The sequence below is a fragment of the Callithrix jacchus genome, chromosome 1 (assembly GCF_049354715.1).
Source record: "Callithrix jacchus isolate 240 chromosome 1, calJac240_pri, whole genome shotgun sequence".
In the NCBI taxonomy this organism is placed as follows: domain Eukaryota; kingdom Metazoa; phylum Chordata; class Mammalia; order Primates; family Cebidae; genus Callithrix; species Callithrix jacchus.
Window position 1 is genome coordinate 164,563,814 of NC_133502.1, and position 20,186 is coordinate 164,583,999.

A 20,186-nucleotide genomic window follows, 5' to 3' on the forward strand; every position below is an offset into this window, starting at 1 on the left:
CCACTGATGCTGAAGAAAAAAAGAATGTGGCTAAGTGGGCATGGTGACACAGGCCTCTATATCAGCTACTCAGAAGGCTGAGGCAGGGGGATCACTTGAGCCTAGGACTTTCAGCCTGCAGTGAGCTTTGATGAGCCTATTCCACTCCAGCCTGGGCAATAGGGCAGGACTCCATCTCTTTTTCTTTTTTTTTTTAAGGTGGCTCATTGGACAACTTGAGGTCCTTCCCCTTACCGTCTGGTCTGTCTTTCTCATGAGGCTCCCTTAAACAAATTAGAGCCAATCACTCCATTGAGTCCTGGCTCTTTTTCTCAGTAGTATAAGGAAGAGCTCTCTAGGGGTCTAGATGTGATCTCAGCAGAGAAAAATTCAGAAGTTGCTGCAGGCTGAGATCAATGGGGATGAGGCATCATCTCCCTAGAGAAGGAGGAGAAGAATCCCTCCTTCCTTCTCCCCACTCCTCACCCAACCCTCCCCTTCCAGACAGAACAGAGCCGGGAGAAGCTCAGTGGTATGGAATGACCGCATGTAGGGAAGGGGAGGAGGAGAGATAAGAGGGCTCCCAGGCTGCCTTCCAGCTCTGTTGTTCATGGTTCTAGATGGTTTCCTCCCAGGCCCTCAGTCTGCAGGGTGGATGCTATTTATGCTCACGTATTCTTTGCTGGTGGGCGGGGTGGATGTCCGGATTTCTGTCAGTCAAGTGGGTTTTACCAATGGCAGTAATACTACAGGGATTCTAATTTATTCTAATGTCCCCTACATCTAATAGACAAACAGTACAGATTTCAAAAAGGGGCAAAACTCGGTTCTAATGCTGACCTTTATACTTCAAGCTGCGTGAACCTGATCGATTCAGTCTGTATTTGGGAGCCTCTTTTCTCACCTCCTAAATAAGTTCTTACAAGAATTAGAGACATTCAAGGAATGCAGTGGGTGTTTAGCCAAGTGTACCCTTTACTTATTTTCATCTTAGACAGCACAGCCTCCAAGTAGAAGATGAGGAAGGAAAGTTTGAATATCAACTCGACAGTGAGACGAAAGCAGTGTGACTGAATGTCTGGTGATTAATCTGAAATCTGTATCGCAAGGATGGGGATGAGGTGGATGCTGTGTATATAGCAGATCAAGACACTAAAACCAAGACACTAAAACCTTCCTCTCCTTTTCCCTTCTGTCTAAGTTCTAGTCAGGCCAATTTCTCCTGGGGTCCACAGGAAACACTATGGATGAGAATAAAGCTCTTTCCTCAAGAACTCATTCCCTCATCTCTTCTCCATAGGTCATCCTGATGTTGAACAGCCCTGTAAGTCCAGTGTCCGCACCTGGAGCCCTAATGCAGCTGTCAACCCACATACGGTTCCTCCAGCCTGCCCTGAGCCACAAGGCTGCTACCTGGAACTGGAATTCCTCTACCCCTTGGTCCCTGAGTCTCTGACCATTTGGGTGACCTTTGTCTCCACTGACTGGGACCCCAGTGGAGCTGTCAATGACATCAAACTGTTGACTGTCAGTGGGAAGAACATCTCCCTGGGTCCTCAGTATGTCTTCTGTGACATCCCACTTACCATCAGACTCCAGGACATGGGTGAGGAGGTGTATGGCATCCAAATCTATACGCTGGACGAGCACCTGGAGATTGATGCTGCCATGTTGACCTCCCTTGCAGACACCCCACTGTGTCTACAGTGTAAGCCCCTGCAGTATAAGGTGGTCCGGGACCCTCCTCTCCAGGCAGATGTGGCCTCCATCCTACATCTCAACAGGAAATTCGTAGACACGTAAGTGTACTCTCTGAATGGGGAGTTTGTTAAGTGGGTGGGTTGTGGAGGAACGTGAGGCAGGTCAGAGAGGCCTGGACAGGAAAGGGAAGGTTCGTCACAGCAACACTCATTCTAGGGATTGTAACCCATCATTGGGTGTAGATTTATCTTAACATGGCAGAGTTGATATCATGAGAAGAGCAACGGGCAAGGAACCATTAGACCAGGATTTGGTGACAAATCTGATGTGTGATCTTAAGCCTCATAAGCCTCTCTTAATCTTAGTCATTCCAATAGTAAATGAAGGAGGTTGGATGAGAGTAACAGTGAGAAAATCATTTATTACTAACGTAAGTAGAAGAACTGAAGTTTGCTAATGATTTTCTTTTTCTTTTAAATTGAAGACAATTTATGCATTTTGATTGCTTTTTCAGTGGGTGAATTCGGGCTGAAGTTATAGTAGATTGACTGGCGGTTGGGCACAGTCCCAGGGATTTGCACAAAAATTGTGCTGGAAAGTGAACATCAACAGTAACAGCACTTGTTTTTATCTTATTTCCTGCGGCAGAACAGTGGTTCAAACCCATGTGACCCTTAGGACCTTTGCAGCTCTAGATTTCCCTAACTCTTTTTGGATGCTCACTGCTCTTACGTGAAGTAGTACTTGTCTTTCATACTCACTTCTCGGCTGGGGCAGTGACCCACTTGGGGAGGCCAAGGCAGGTGGGTTCCCTGAGGTCAGGAGTTCAAGACCAGCTTGGCAGACATGGTAAAACCCCATCTCTACTAATAATACAAAAAAATTAGCTGGGCATGGTGGTACACACCTGTAATCCCAGCTACTTGGGAGGATGAGGCAGGAGAATTGCTTGAACCCGGGAGGCAGAGGTTGCAGTCAGCCAAGATCATGCCATTGCACTACAGCCTGGGCGACAAGAGTGAAACTCCATCTCAGAAAAAACAACAAAAAAAAATTTACTCACTTCTTAAGCCACCTCTCCAAACTTCTTCCCCAAACATCCTCAGAATTTCTGTCTTAGGAGAAAGACCATCTTGTTATGAAGCCATTAGTGCTTTTGCTGTGTGCTAGAAAATGGGCTAAGATCCTTGCATCTTTTACTCATTTCATCCTCTCCACAACCACAGCCCTATTATTCTTATTTTACAAAGAAGAAAACTGGGGCTTAGAGATTTGAAGACACTTGTCCACGATCACACAGTTAGGAAGCGGTGAAGGCAAGGATTGGAATTTCATTCTGACTCCTAAGCCAGTGCGCTCAGCTGATGTTCAATTAAAGATGTGATTCCAACTTCTGTTTTAATTTACAAAAGGATAGAAGCTTCATCATGTAATCTGGGTGTCTATGAAATTAGTTACCCAGAGTCTATGAAGTCAATCACCAAACATTTATTGAGTATCTCCTATATACAAGGGACATTGATAGGGGACTCTTTGAATATTGGAAAGAAGAGTAGCTCAGGAGTAAGACATCTTGTCCCTTGCCCCAACAAGTCCACTTACTAATGTTAGATAAATGAGTCAATCTCTTTGAGCCTCGATTTCCTCCTCTCTGTGATGAAAATATTGAAGTAAATGGTTTCCATAGGACTTTTGTGACTGTTTATTTGGTTCTAAAATAATACAAGACAATCTCTGCCCTGTCTACTTGAAAATATTTACTAAGCCAATTATTAATGGAAACCAAGTTCTAGGGGAAACTTTTAATCTTTTTTAGGGGCAGAACCACTTTCAAACACTTCACCAGCACTTCCCTTTACATGCTAGCAATGAATGTGCACATCACAGGCAAACTCTTGCTAATTCATTGGATCAGAGATGAGGCACATCTGTTGAAGAACTCAGAAAGAGCACTTCATTTATGTTTGAGAACGTACTTAAAACTTTAAGGATGGTCTTGCCTTAAAAACATTCCATAGCCCTGTCTCTTCCATCTCCTCACTTGTCTAGACTGGTCGAGTTCTATAAATACGCTTCCACTTAAACTTCCTTTATAAAACAGTGGAGGGGAGAAATAATAGATGTTTTAAAACCTCAGTTTAAACTCAGCTTTCATTTTTTGCGTCAAGTTATGACCCTGTGAGAGCTGCCGTGGGGTGATAAGTGTGGAATGGTGAAAATTAAACTGAATAAATGAAGCACCCTTAGTGATTTAACTTAGTTCTATTCTCAACTAAATCTCAGCTAAATCACTAACTGGTTCTGCCCTCTTAGGTGAGTCACTTGTCCTTTCTAGTGTTCAGATGCCTCAATTTTGCACAAAGGAGGTTGCACTAGATTAGTTCTTCTCTCTTTTTTATTTCTTTTCTGAGACAGTCTTGCACTCTCACCCAGGTTGGAGTGCAGTGGTGCAATCTCAGCTCAAAGCACCCTCCGCCCCCCGGGTATAAGCAATTCTCCTGCCTCGGCCTCCCGGGTAGCGGGGATTACAGGCATATGCCCCCCAGGCTGGGCTAATTTTTGTATTTTTAGTAGAGACAGGGTTTCACCAGGTTGGCCAGGCTGGTTTGAGAACTGATCTCATGATCTGCTCTCCTTGGCCTCCCAAATTGCTGGGATTACAGGCATGAGCCACCGCACCCAGCCAGTTCTTCTCAATTTGGATTGCACATTAAAAAACTTGGGACCTTTAAGAATTGTTTGGGTCTCACTTGCATCCCATCTCTACTCTCTATCTCCCCACTCCTAGATATTGATTTAATGGTTAAGAATAGGGTCTGACCTTTAGAATTTTTAAAATCTCATGCGGTGATTATTATTTGCAACCAATTTTAAAAACCAGTGCAGTAAAACAAGTTCTCAAAGCGTGGCCCCAGACCAACAGCATCAGTATCACCTGGGGACTGAGAAAGGCCAGACTCTCAGGCCCCAGTCCAGCCTAGTGAATCAGAAACTCTGAGTGCAGGGCCTCTTCCGGTAATTTGGGTGCTAGTTAAAGTTTAATAGCCACTGCTCTAAGTGATCTCCAAGGCCCAGGGATCTCTTTCACTCAAGTAACTACGTGCTCAATTTACAAATATGCACTGAGAACATTCTATATGCCAGATTCTGTACTGGAAACAGTATTAGGATGACTCAGACCAGACCCTTTCCTGAGGCACTCAAACTTAAGTGCTGAACTCCTACCCACTTTGTAAAAGTGCCATGTACTGTGCCAACCCGTCAGTATTGAGGTCAACACTCTGACACACAATTTGTTCTTTCATTCACTCTCCAAATATTTCTTTAATCCCTACTATGTGACAGGCACAAGGGCTAGACTGAGGCTTTCATGGGCCTTCCTCTTTGAATCTTTGGTGTCCCAAGGAGTTTATTGGAGATCTGGACTGGGCTGGGCTGGGATGGACTTGGCTGGGCTGGTCTGGGCTTCCTGACCTGAATGTTCTCTGAGACTGAAAAAAGAGAAACGTATCCTTCCAAATCAACCTACCATTTCAACTCCTTTATCTCTTTGTAATTTGAGTTTTGAACCCCACCGCAAATATCTCTTTGTGTGTGTATGTGTATTTTGCTGCTTTCACATTTTATCCATATCAAATAAATTGGCTCTTATATAAGTTCTATGTAAAGACTGTTTTGGAGAAAAAGACAAGAGAGAAAAAATGCTTTCTTTTTCTTTCCTTACTCAGCCCATACATGCTTCCCTTTGACCTTTGTCTTCATTTTTTTCTCTCAACAAAAATATTTATTCTTTCTGTTTTTGCTTTTTTATCTACACTGGAGATAGTTTTCCAAAGGTATGACACTGATGAAGAGAGAGCCTCTGTGCTTACCCCATGGAAACTTCTGGTAGACTGATTGCTTTTGGCTAGGATGTGAAAGAAATGTGGAACATCTCCATCTCTCTAAGTGGAAACCCCTCTATTGAATGAGAAATGACACTATCAGAAGAAAAGGGGACCAGTGCCAACTCTGCTACAAACTCATCATATGGCACAAAGACACACCACATCACCTATTTGGGCCTCAGTTTCCATATCTGTAGAATGAGAGGACAACACCTTAAGCCCTTCTCTGTAGGTAAACACAGAGAAGGCGTCTGGGATAACAGGTGATTCACGTGCTTTTTTGTAGTAAAAGGGATTCAATAGGGATTATCTGTAAGAATCAGTACCCAGAGGAAACCTCACTGGCTCTGGATGCCCTACTGAAATGTGGACTACAACAATAGTGAAAACCATTTACTAAGTATTTCCTTTGCTTTAAGTGCCTTACAAACACTTATGAGGTGGGTGAAAAAGCTGAATCTCAGATAAGTGATTAAACTAACCTCATACAGCTAGTATTGACATAGGCCTAAAATCTAAGACTGATTCCAAATTCCACCTTTCTAACCACTACCCACACTACCTCCTACTACAATAATGTAAAGGCAGAAATTTAGAGTTGAGAAATGCATACAATCTGGCCAAAGCTCTAAATATGGCAAGTGGAAGACAGGCTTACAAGTCCACAGTCAGTCCCTGTGGTGCACCCTTGATGTCTTGGTGTCCAATAACACAAATTACACAGGCAGTTCTTTATGCTTCTGGCTGGGAAGAAATAGCAGGGAAGCATCTTTTCCTAGACTTGGCTGTCACGTGCTTCTGCACTGAGCACTGTGCACCTTGGCCTATATGGAATCTTCAGGGTTCTCCAAGCAGTAAATACACTGGACAAAACTAAGAAAGCAAAGCATAAAGCAAACTGGGAACAGTGAACAGAAGCTCACTCTCATTCTCTATCTACTCATTGGTCTGTCTCATTCATCCATCAATTCATGCAACAAATATTTACTGGGTATCTATTAGGCACTATGCACTGTGTTAAGAAATGGTGATCCAGTGGTGCTGAAAACTCAAGATGCTCACAGTCTATAGGAAAAGAGAAGGACAAGGAAGCAGTGTCATTATAGTAAAATAATGTTCTGATGGAAGAAACAATCACAGAGTCAGAGGTTTCTAACCCAAACTTGGAAGAATTGAACTCTAAACTTAGAACTAGAATATAAAATCCTCGAGGGCTAGATTTTTTTTTTCCTGTTTTTCTCCTGGTGCATTCCAAGCACCTAAAACAGTTATAGACACAAAATAAGCACTGAGTAAATGTTCTTTAAATGGATCTGAAATGAAGAATGAGAAGGAGTTTAGCATTTGAAGAGAAATGGAGAAGCCAAAATATACTAAGCTCGTACTATGTGTCAAGCACTAACTAGGGGCTTTACATAGATAATCTCATTTGATGTCATCAACCCAACAACCCCACAATGTGGGTGGTCCTATCCCCAGATTATAGACTAAACTCAGAGAAGGAATGTGGATGATAGTATATAGCTATCATGGTGTAAAGCTGGGACCTGTATGTAGATCCGTCAACTCCAAATCCAGTGTTCTTGGTCATTCATTCTCTGGTTGAACAAGTATGTTTGTTTATGCCTCTGTCTTAGGATCCTCAATGTAGAGCTAGAAACATTCTTAAAAGTCAACTCTCTCAGCTGGCTTATTTGTGCATCCCAATTTAGTCATCTATTAATTCTTCTCTCACATTCAGACCTGCAAAGCTTCCAACACATCTATATCTATTTTATCTCACCTCCTTGGTATTCTCAATATAATTCTTGGGGGAAATGAATAGACATAAGGAAAGGAGATGTTTATATGATCTGGGTGGACATTCTTGTGAGTCCAGATTTCACAAATTAGATCCAAATTTCTGCCTCTGAACTCCAAATGCTTTGAACACCCATCAATCAAAAACTTTAGTTCATTCGTCAGTTCACTTCCTCAGCAAGTGTTTGTTGACTCCTAATATGAACTTAACTATTTTCTAGCCTCTAAGGATGCAAAACAAATAGAGCAAGGAGGGTTTTGCTTTCACTGATTATTACAATGTAGTTGGGGAGACAAAGAAGAAACATGGTATTGTATAATATCCCAGTTGGATAGGATTTCGTGATTTTAGGTAGGTGGTCAGGAAAGTCCTTTCTGATGAGGTGACATTTGAACAGAGACTAGAAGTGTCCCCTAGTAACTTATAATGAAAGCTAGCTGAGCTGCCATCCCTGGGATCCCAACCTGTTTGGAATACGAATTTCTTACAACATGATCCTTAGTCCATCCTTGATCACAGTGTGTGTTGTGTCATATTTAACAGTGCTTATGGTTTTTCCTTTAGTTGGTTCATATTATTCTTTTTTTTTTTTTTCAAGACAGAGTCTCACTCTGTCACCCAGGCTGGAGTGACAATGGTGCAATCTCAGCTCACTGCAACCTGTGCCTCCTGGGTTCAAGTGATTCTCCTGCCTCAGCCTCCTGAGTAGCTGGGGTTACAGGTGTGTGCCACCAGGCCTAGCTAATTTTTGTATTTTTAGATGGGGTTTCATCATGTTGGTCAGGCTGGTCTCCAACTCCTGACCTCGTGATCCACCTGCCTTGGCCTCCTAGAATGCTGGGATTACAGGCGTGAGCCCCTGCGCCTGGCCTATATTCTTAGAGATCAAATTTATGACACTTAAATGACACAATAGGGGCTCCGTGGATACTTGTTGAGCATGTGAAGAATAAGTCAGCCACAGCACAAGTTGACTCTCAGAAGATAAGTCTCTTGCTTTCAGGTCTTAGTTATAACATTGATATGTGATGCCATATTAAGCCTCAGAGGATTAGGAAAGTTTAGCCCAAATCAGGATCAGGTGAAGGCACAGGTGGCTCTTACATGCTGTTTCTATGGCTCTCAAGCTGAGTCACCACTTTCTTTATTTTTTCCTAAGCCTCATTTCTTTTTATAGCTCTTCCCATTTCTCACCATGTCATCCATCCTTTGTTCTTATATGTATTAATTTATTCATTCATTCATCCATCAACTAGTGAAAATCTAATATAATCTATGTTAAGTAATACTTGTCCCATTTAACAAATATTTATTAAATGTCTGTTCTGTGTTAGGAATACAGCTCTGATTAATGCAGACATGATCTCTGGCCTCATGAGCACACGGTTCTAAATGAAAAACTGTTATACCGAAGCATGAAAAGTGTTATGGTGTAAGGAGCACAGGGTGGGGGGGCTGTGAGAAAACCTGGGAAGGGTGTCTAACCCAGCTTTAATAGATAAGGAAGGCTTCTTGGAAGAAGTGACGTGTAAACTGAGATTCGAAGGATGCATAAGAGCTGATTATTGCAGAGGTTTGTCACAGTTCAAATGGTTGAAACTAAGTAGATGTTCAGCCCAGACTGATAAATGAATGAATGCATAAATGAAGGAAGGAATGAACAAGTATACTGCATGTCAGAAGGGCATGCTCAACTACAGATCAAATGTAGAGCTTCGAGATGGAAATGGTATTAATTTGGGATATCTATCTACTTCAGTTTCTTAGATATACTTCAGTCTTTTTAGCTGCTGTACAGTGTCCCATAGTATGAATGTTCTACAGGTAACTTAGGCATACCTTTAATGATGGGCATCTAGGTCACTTTGCACATTTTCCTATTGCAAGCAAAGGTTGCAGTGAGCATTCTCGTGCGAACAGCCTGATAGGCAAATGCATGCGAGCATTTCTCTAGGGTCAATACTGAGAAATGGAATTGCTGGTCATAAGCTATGGGCCTTTTTCATTTTAATGGACATAACTAGGACATTCTGAGCCAGTGAACTAGCTTCCACCCCACCAGCAGTGTGTGCCAAGTGTGCTGTATCATAACTACATATTATTTGTCAGATTGAAAGAGTTTTGTCTTTGCACTTTTTTACCCACATTCATGGGGAAAATACGACTTCTCATTGACGTTTCGGTTATGTATTCTTAAGCAAGCATTGACTCAAATATTTACTGGATAATTGCATTTCCTGTTCTATGACTTGTCTATTCATATCCTTAAGATAGGCCTCATCTTTAATCTGCTCCACACCTCAATTTCCCATTCATTAAATTGGGATTTCAGTGTCAGCCCTATTGCATATCCATTAATATTATCAGAATCCAGGGAGAAACAGGAAGTTAAGAGGGAAATAGCATTTATGAAGAAGTTACTCTGATTCTTCTTTTATGTATTGATATAGTTATCAAATGCTGATTTAGTACAATCCCTGTGCTGAGAAACATGACACATTTTGAAGATACAACAGGTAACAAAACCAATCCAGTTTCTGCTCTCGGCAGAGCCTAAATTTAGTCATTGTGTTAATCATCTTCACATTGCTAATATTACTTGTAGCATTTACTACTGGAAGCACTAACATTACTGCTAACAGTAACTACCAGGTAGTTAAAACCTCACACACGCTCAGTATTTTTTTATAAGTCTACCAATAATGTTTAGGTATTGGCATGCCGGACTTTTTAGATGGAGGAGCTCAGACTATAAAATATAAGGTCATTGATGTAAGGTCCCCACGTTAATAGATGCTAAAACCAAGTTTTATATACTTTTGCCTGACCCCAAAGGGTGTGCCTGGCAAGGTACAGAGCACGGTCATTGTTATAATGCCTGACAAAGTACAAGGTGGTATCTTGATGGGTGGATAAAAATGAATACTAAAATTAGATCTTCTTGCTTCCAAAAGCAAGAGAATAAACACGAAAAGAGGAGAAAGCAAATTTTTTTTATTGTTTTTTGAACATTTAAGCAGATGTGGAGGAGAGTGCTAAGGAAATGGACATGGCCAGATCAGCATGATTTCCAGTAACCTGTTGCTGAAATGCGTGATTCAGGTTGGACCCCTTCCTGAGCAGGGCCTTCTCCCACGCCTGCCCAGCATGGGTTTGCCTCTATTCCCAGGTCCCACCCACCAGAAGAGATGAGCAGCATCAGTAGAGAGAGTTGTTTTTCTAAGCCCAGAATGAATACCACTGCTCTTAGCTCAGGCCAGGCAGCACATAGTCAGCACAACCTCACTCTATTTCTGGAAATCAGGCATTATCCACCTATGACTCCCTCTCATCAGTCTTGGGCCAAGTATTTCTCAATGAAATATGGGTTCTGGGAATATTAGGATAAGCAAAAGGGCCTAACAAAATAAACTGATCTCCAGGGTCAGCAACAGCCATAGAAGTGCTGTCTCCAAGTACCTTCACAATTTTGAAAGGCTGAAGGGCTCCTGTTTGGTGCTAATACCACCAAAATCACTTAGACACATTTTTATAGATGACTCTCATATACTACTAAACTTGTAGTGAGTGGACTGTTATAGGTTCTCTTCTACAGATGGGCAAACTGAGACCCTTAGAAATCACCCCAAAAATTGCACTGATAGCTCCATTGATCCATTTATTCATTTGTTTGTTCCTATGTTCATCCACTCATGCATTTAATATGGAGTGCCTACTGCCTGTCAATCTTTGTACTGGCAGTGTAGTTCTGAATCTTATAATCTGGTAGGAAAGATAGGCCGAATAATAGCACACATAAAATTATAATTATAAACTGAAGAGTATGATTACAAGAGGTTATAGTAGAGCATAATTCCCCCTTAAATTAAGACAGAGTATGAAGATGAGTACAGAGACATGAAGGGGCCAGACTATTATAAAAAGACAAAAAAAAAAACCAGATGTTGGTGTGGGTGTGGAGAAAAGGGAACTCATATACTTCCAGGGAAATGTAAATTAGTACAACCTCCATGGAAAAGAGCATGGGGATTTTTCAAGGAATTATAAATAGAACTACTATTTGATCCAGCAATCCCACTCCTGGGTATCTACCCAAAGGAAGAGAAAACATTATATCAGAAGATACCTGAACTCATATGTTTATCACAGCACTATTTGTAATTGCAAAGATATGGAATCAACCTAAGCATCCACCAATGGATGACAGGTTAAAGAAAATGGGGTACATATATACAATGGAATATTACTCAGCCATAAAAGAAAATGTAATCTTGTCATTTGAAGCACCGTGGGTGGCACTGGAGGCCATTATCCTAAGTAAAACATCTCAGACATAGACCAATACCTCATATTCTCACTTATAAGTCAGGGCTAAATAATGTGTACACATGGACATATAGCATGGACTGATAGGTCATAGAAACTCAGAAGAGTTGGGGAATAGAAGGGGATGATGATGGGAATTACTTAATGGACACAATGTGCATTATTTAGATCATGGATTCCCCCAAAACCCTGACTTCACCACTCTGCAACCTAAGAATACAACAAAATTATATTTGTCCCCCATAAATTTATACAAATAAAAAAGAAGGGGCCAGGTTATGAAGAGTTTGTAGCTCATGTTGAGTTTAGATTTATTCATTGTGAAATAGAAGGACTAAACCAATGAGGTGAGGGATTTCATAATACTGCCCTAATGCTCTGTGAAGAAAGGATTGAGGAAGGATGAACGAATCCATTTAGGGGTTCCTGCTGAAGTCCAAACCAAAGATGATGATTATTTGCATAGAAAAGTGAATGAATTAGAGGTATGTTCTAAAAGTAGAACCAACAGGACTTGGTGATACATTGGATTCAAGCAGTTTAATCAGAAGTAGCTGTTCAGTAACTCTCCAATTTCTGGTTTGAGTATCTGGAATGAGGGAAATGTTATTTCCTGAAATAGAGGAATATATCTTAATGTACTGTTTTGTTGGGGATGGGGTAGATCAAGAGTTTAGTCTTAGACATACTGTTTGAGACGCCCATGAGTCACACGAGAAGAAATGCTAAGAAGGCTGTTAAACATGTAGGACTGAAATTGCTCATGGCTGAACCGGATCTATTACGACACAACCCATGTGTACTCACAACATGCTAGGAAACCTCCCTGCAAAGTAACAGAATCTTGTTCCATAACCATAAAATTACTTTCTCATCCACCATATTTTCTATTCCACTTTTCTTTCAGCAAATCATTAAAGATAAAATAATCTGATTAATCCTGATGCCCTCCAAGTAGAAGTGAAGCAATACTCTATATGGAAAACTGTGTGTAGTTAATATAACTCTTCCTGGTTTTGCATGGTTTTAAAAGGTTTTGAGAAGGCATGTATAGTTGAATGAGTTATCCAAAAGGCATTAGGCTGTTCTCCACATAATGACAGGAAAAATTAGTAGGTCTTTACAATGAACCTAACACAGTGCCCATTAATATATAATCTCAAATAGATATCCTAATGTTCTAAACAGACTTTTCCCCCATTCTGCAAAAGATGCTCAGAGAAATTACGTAATGAACCCAGATACATTCAGCTGGTAAAATAATGGATTTGATGACTCTAAGCTAGGACTCCTTGTGTTATTATACAAGTGTAATACAAGTGTAATAATTATATCCATAGCCAATAATTTTTTGGCTATGTACCAAGCATTGTGCTAAGTGCTTTAAAAAGTTTTTCTTACTTAATCCTTTTAAAAAAGTCTTTGAGCTTTTATTATTAGTTCCACATTACAGCTGAGAAAAGTGTTTAAAGGCATTAAGAAGCCTTCCTCTGGAAGAGTTAGAGGTGAGATTCTTAGCCACTTCAACCTTGTGCCTCTTATAAACGTGCATGAATAATCTTGAGTGGAAAGAAACTTCCTGGCATGCAAGACTATTGGTTAGAATTGAGGTGTTTCTCCTCATAAATGATCAGAGCCCAGACACTGAAGTCAAATTTTTTTTAAAAAGCAAGGTTATAGATGGAAAAGAAAATGAAGGTCAAACGCAGTGGCTCATCCCTGTAATCCCAACATTTTGGGAGGCTGAGGTGGGAAGATTATTGCTTGAGCCAAGGAGTTCAAGGCCAGCCTGGGCAGCATAGAAAGACCCCATCTTGACAAAACATCATAATAAAAAAAATGTAGCCAGGTGTAGTGGCATGCACCTGTGTGGTTCCAGCACTCAAGAGGGTGAGGCAGGAGGATCACTCCAGCCTGGGAGGTCAAGGCTGCAGTGGTGAGTCATGATGGTACCACTGTACTCTAGCTTAGGCAACAGTGTGAGACTCTGTCTCCAAGAATTAAAAACATGAGAGAGAAAATAATTATACCTTGGGGAAGGGGATGATGGGTCTCAATTGTCCAGCTGCACCACATTGCTAGAGGAATTGTGTCTATACCTTTGAGCAGAAAAACAAATAAAGCAATTGTGATATGTCCAAATATTTCTATAGATTTCTATGGATTAATAGTTTCATGACATATTAATATCAGTTCTGAGAGGGAAAAAGAGGACTGTGTGTTTGCAAAGAATGCTAGTTTAAACCTTGTTCAAGAGGTCTTGTTCTGCAGAACTTCACAGAACATGCTACTTTTCATTGTGAATCTCCCAAAGATTGCTGGAATGCTTTATGTAGTTTACTCTGCATTGTTTGAAAAAGGTACCCTGTTTTTCTTACAGCATGTCGTAGAACTGGCATTACTGAGGAAGCTCCTTTGGAAAATGATGAGTTAGAGAAATCAGGTTGCAATGGGTGTCCTGGTGTCACCTACTACATTGTTATTTTCTATTCACCCTGGGGCTAGGTAGGATGGACTAGACTTGACTGTGCTGCTCCAATTCCCGATTTTTAAGAAAACAAATGAAGAGGAAAGAGAAGGAAAATAACAGCTGTCAGAGCAATTACAGATGTGAGAAGAATGGAGGAATTTATCTCACACTGCGCATTGGCAAGAGGAGTGGACAAAATCTATTCAGTCTGTGCTTGGAGACACTGAGAATCATGAGAGCAGGTCTTGCTGGGTTTATGTTGTGTCTGTTAAAACACAACCTCAGACACCACTTTAGAGATGCCGAATTTGGAATCAAGAGATCTGACTCCCACATGAGCATACAGCCTTGCTGTGGAACAGGTTTCTTGCATTGTTTGAGCTTAAGTTCCTTCTCTTGGACAAAGTGAGTGACAACGGGTATAGTCTAACAAGGGGTGGTGGGAAAAACTGATAAGATAATGGACTTGCAAAAACGTGATGCAATCTGGTGAACTATAAAAAATTAAATGTTCGTGATTCTTTCTATTGTTTGGTTTTGCATTAGGCTTGTTCTTGGCCAGAGCCATGACAGAGAGTCTGTGTAAATGGCAAACACTGTGACACACACAGACACACACATCAAGCAGTTTCCCATAAACTCTACCCAGAGTTGCTATGGTTCAGTGTTGGGTTAGAAAAAAGAAAAGGTAAATTGTACCTTAACCTTTGTAACTGAGCTAAAGAAAAAATAAGAGAGAAAACTCACCACGTGCTGGCCCTGGATCAGGAGACCTGGATTCTAGTACTGGCATCCGGAAATTTTGCTGTGTCCCTGATCAGGTGGGTTCCCAACTGTGGGCCCAAGACCCCCTTCTGTAAAATAAAGGGAAAAGTCATAGCTCTGACATTCTGTTCGGATTATCCTTGAGCTCTCACCTGCACTCGGTGCATCTAATTAAGTAAAGATGGAGGCAGCAGGTTACGTGTCATTGCTAGTAAGACTGAAGTTTGAGTTTGGGGGCTGACCATCTAGATCTAAGGAAAGCCTCCAGGCACAGTGGGACTCTCAGGACTCCACCTAGACCTAGCTTCTGTCTAAGGACTTATAAAGCTTTTCCTTTGAGACAATTTCAAAATGTTTTGGTGCATTTTTCCTGGATGGCATTTTAACTTGACAGTGAGATACTAGAGGTGGGTTATCTCTGTGTAATCTCTGCCACGTTATTCTCTATCTTTAGCATTTTGTGCAAGACCACACATCATGTAGATGGTCAATGAATGCAGATAAATAAATGCAGAGATGCATAAATAAATGGATCAGTAAACCCTGTGGCACATCAATAAGTGGTCAGAAATTCATGATAATACAGATTATATCTGGTATATCGGAGCTCTTCTTTTAACTTCTAAGGTGGGTTAGTTACTAGAGCATTGAAAGGACAAATGAGAATACACACACACACACACACACACACACACACACATATATATTTTTTAGGTGGAGTCTCACTCCATTACCAGGCTGGAGTGCAGTGGCATGATCTCGGTTCACTGCAACCTCTGCCTCCCAGGTTCAAGCGATTCTCCTACCTCAGCCTCCCAAGTAGCTGGGATGACAGGCATGTACCACCACGCCTAGCTAATTTTGTATTTTTGGTAGAGATGGGGTTTCACCATGTTGGCCAGGATGGTCTCATCTCAATCTCTTGACCTCATGATCCACCCACCTCAGCCTCCCAAAGTGCTGGAATTATAGGCATGAGCCACCACGCCCAGTTACAAAGGAGAATTTTACAGCATGGTCACTGCTTCTCTTGGGGCCTCAGCTCTCTTATCCTTAAAGCAAAGGCCTTGAGCCAGAAAGTGTAATTCCGTGTTTCATTCATTCAACAGGCAATTATTTAGCAATGTCTACGTAACACGTCCTATACTAAACAATGAAGATAAACCAGTCAGTAGGAGACATACCAGCCTTCCAGGAGCTTAGTCTACATAATGTGAAAATAAACACATAAACAAGTGGTAGCTACCAGTGAGAAAGATGTTATGTTATGGGAAGCCCATGGGCTAGGAGCTCCTCACTTAGCTTCACAAGTCGGTGAGAATCTCCTGAAAGAGGTGGCAACTAAGTCAAGGCAAGAAGATTTAGCCAGAGAAAGGAAGGTGAGACCGCTTTCTCAGGGTGGTGGCTGAGGGTAAAACTTCAAGAAGGGAGTTCGAGAAAAGAGACCAGAGAGGTTGACAGGGGTTAGATCATGATGTTCCCAGAGTACATTGCTGTAAGGTCTGGACTTCATCCTGAGAGTGGTGATGAGCCATTGAGTGTCCATAAGGGAAGAGAAGATCTTCGTTAGATTTGCTTTTAGGACATCTCTTTGGCTGTGTGTGTATAGTCAGGATGGAGGCATAGAGCACAAATGGTAAAGGAGAAAAAGCAATGTTGCCAAAACTAAAGTAGATGAGAAACCAAAACTTGTCTGGGGTGTGGAAATGGGGAGCATGGGATGTGGCTGAGGGATATTAATGGGATAAAATACTTGTATAACTAATCAGAAGGGGGAGGCAGGTAAGTGTGTCATGAAAGTTGCTGTGTTACTGGCATCACTGAAACACACAATGAATGCAGACATAGAAGCGTATTTGCGTTGGGATGAAACAGGGAGGAGGAGTTCAAAAGTGCCTTCCAGTTGCTGGCCTGTGAATCAGGCAGGCATACAGGCAGTTCACCTTGAGCCACAACATTTCTTTCCTGTGTAGAGATGCAGGAGCATTTGGGGTGTACATGTGCATGTTTGCGTGCAAGCCTCTGTGTGTGTGCATGTGTGCGTGCATGTGTGAGAGTATGTGTGTGTTGGTAGCAGGCAAACAAAGACCTGTGAGACCACGGGTTTTCATCATCCACTGATTCTCAAAGTGTAGTCCAATGTTCTAAAGACGTCCCATGGGGGATCGGAGTTAATCTTCCATGGATCTAATACTTATAACATTACAAGGCTCAGGCTTTGTTTTCTAATCAGGATTAATAACTCACTCGTGGGCTTTAATACAAGCCAGACACCACCTCAGTGTGCAAAGCAATGCCAGCTCCCCTTCCATTCTGATGCTGGCTTTTACATTCTTGTTGTCAAAGTAGGAACTAGGTTTTGGCCCCAGTTTCAGAATACTATGAAGTGAAAAGTTTAGAAACTTCCATCCAAGGATGTTATTCAAAAATGTTAGGACAGCTGGACTCTGCCGTTAATTTGCCATATGACTTGCAGCAATTTGTTCCCCATATCTGGGCTTTGGTATCCATCCCACAATGAGAAACTTGGAGTAAGTGATATTCAAAGTCATCTAGCTTTGATTTCTACATATTTGTGTTTCTTTCTTGAGCTAACCTCTGTGTATACAAAGTCAGTCTCCAAAAATTTTAAGCAGACAATTTTGAGATGCTCAAACCTCCTACTCTCTAGGAATAAGACTGAATAACTCTCAGGCCTAGAAAGAGCATTGAAGATCATCTATGCTGGGACTGACACTTGACATATGAGAGAATTGAGCTGAAAGAGAGGAAGCCACTTCTTCAGGGTCACACAGCCATTCAATGGCAGAACAGAGAATTGAAATTGGGGCTCCTAATTCTCAGTTCAGGTGTTCCTTTCCCCCATGTAACAGAGTGCTGGACATTGGCCAGACCTTTGGACTTGCATTTGAACTCATCTCCCTCTGATTATAGAGAGGTCTTCCTTGTTTGCTTGGAATGAAATCTTAGAGAGCTGACATAGTAACATCATGGCAGCTGATGTGGGTGATGGGGTTGGTATAGGAAATGAGAGAACACATTTGGCTAAGCTCGGGGTTCATGTGACCCTCTGAGAGCCTTCATTCCAAAACAAACTCAACCTTTTAGGTTCAAGTTCTCTCTCTCATCAGAAATGTGACTTCCTGCTTCTAAGAAGCAAGGCTTACAAAAGGGCTCAGAAGACTCCATGGACATCAAATAGCTCTTACAAAATAGCATTTTGATGAGTTAAGTGTAAATGAATCAGAAACATAAGGATTACATTTTCCCCAAGTGCACACGGGTTTCAGAGTTGAGGGGAAATGTAGTTTGCTAACTGCATGCTGGCTTTCATGGAACCCAAGCCACTCCTGGGGAGGGTAAGGGGAGAGAAGAAAGAGAAGCCCAGTCCCCAAATAGTTTTAGATGTAGTGCCAAATTTGAAAATGCTGTTGGGTTTGCCCTCTGCCAGTAATAAAATTGCTGGCCACCCAGAGAGGCCACAGGGAGGAGAAAGGAGATGGCTTTCCTTACTGGCCCCTGGTCCTCAACGACTGTATTCAGTTCATGCCACTCAATCACCAGCTGTCACTGGGGCCCTCCATTGGACTCACTGGCCCTGCCTTGGCCTCAATTTTCACACTCTGCAGAATGCCTTGTTTACCTCCAACTGTATCTGGTGTTTTGGCTCCCAGAGTCCTTGGCAACAGGTCAATTTGTTACAAGCCCCTGCTCTGTAATCAGGTGACCTGTCCATCACCAGTAGAATGTTTGGGGAAGCTGTCACACATCCCTTTTGGCTGCATTCAGGAAAAAACACGAGTTCTTTGTATATCTTTTCCTCTCTCCCTTCTTTAATGCTACCCAGGTGTGGAGTTTCCTCCAAACTGGTAAATGTCTTCCCTTCAAATCTCAGTCTGACACAAATAACCTCAGGACCTAACCTCAGGATTTTAACAGTTAAATCTCAGGACTGATGTTACCTTGTCCCGGGATTTGAAGCTCTGGATCTTTTATAATTTCCACATTGTCCCTCCATTCTTTCCTTTCTATTTTGTTTTATTACACAAAGAAAGTAGAAAATTATTTCAATTGGTGGCAGAAGATGATTAAAACAAAATAACAAAGGCTTTGGCTGAAAACTGTTAGTTTTATTAAATTGGCTACTGTGTTTTAAATTAGTACCAGGGCAAATCTTTGGACAATTACATCAAAGACTGCTGGAATTAATCAGTTGCATGTATACAATTGCTCTTTTCAGAGCCTTATGCAGAGTAGGATGGCATTGCCAGTAGGAGAAGAGTGAGTTTTGCATTACCTGTGTAAGAGGGAGGAACCCTAGCCCCACTAAGAAGGAATTCAAATGTCCAGTGGAGTCTCAGATCGCTTTCGTCTCATTTTTCATTTATTTAATCCAGACAATGGGTTGGAACTCACAGTGGCCACCAGGAGAAATAAGAAGATGGGTGTTGCAAGGCCAAAGGCCGTTTTCCCAAAGATTCTTTTCTTGGCAATGAGTCCTCATCATGACAGCTTTCCTTTAATAAGGGGGCACCTGAAGTGGAAAGGCTGCAGTCCACTGAGTAGCTAGGTTCAGAAAGAGGGAAGATGGATGTGGTGGGATTCCAGGCTATACAAAGACTGGATGCAGATTCAGTATCTCACCTACTGTTAGAGCATCTAAGTTCTGACTTCTACAGCTGGAGGTAGGCAGGAGGCTTGGGGAATGATTGCATTCAGTTCCCTGCTTTTGCAACGGTGATTCTCCGTCACTCGGTGGCTCAAGCCCCAACATCTCACCTCAGAGCCTCCGGCCATCTACTGCACACTCTGCCCAACCATTTCAGCTAAACATTTCTACTTCCTTTGGTTTACCCTGAATTTCAGTCTAAATGAGCTGTTCTTGATCTAGCAAAAGTTTGCCTCTGTCTTATTTATGCTGTTTCTAATGCTCAGAACACCATACTTATCATTCACGTTTTTTGATATTTTTTGATATATATGTGTGCTTTCTCAAACTATTAATTTATTCAACAGATATTGCTGAAAACCTATTCTGTGCTAGGCACTGGACCAGGCACAGAGATATAGCAATGAAGGGCAATGTTCTCTTTCTTGAAGCACTTAACATATACCAAGGTAGACAGACATTCAACATATGATTGCAAAATATGTGTTCAGTTTTATAGTAAAGTATGGGGCACTAAGGACACCTGTGGAAGGAAACCAGCATAGCCCAGGTATCAAAAAGAAGTCTCCCTAAGCCTTTCTCATTCTT

General features: G+C 41.7%; 1 protein-coding gene across 3 annotated transcripts in view; it reads left to right on the plus strand.

The window, feature by feature from the left end:
• Positions 1–20,186, plus strand: part of PAPPA (pappalysin 1) — a 253,779-nt gene that overhangs the window by 85,180 nt on the left and 148,413 nt on the right. For all 3 annotated transcript variants that reach the window (XR_008475800.2, XR_008475799.2, XM_002743252.6), the window contains exon 7: positions 1,280–1,778. Coding sequence is in view for 1 of the 3 variants with exons in the window: in XM_002743252.6 (XP_002743298.3) it covers positions 1,280–1,778 (499 nt within the window). In the remaining 2 variants the exon portion in view is untranslated. The remainder of the gene's footprint in view (positions 1–1,279; positions 1,779–20,186) is intronic.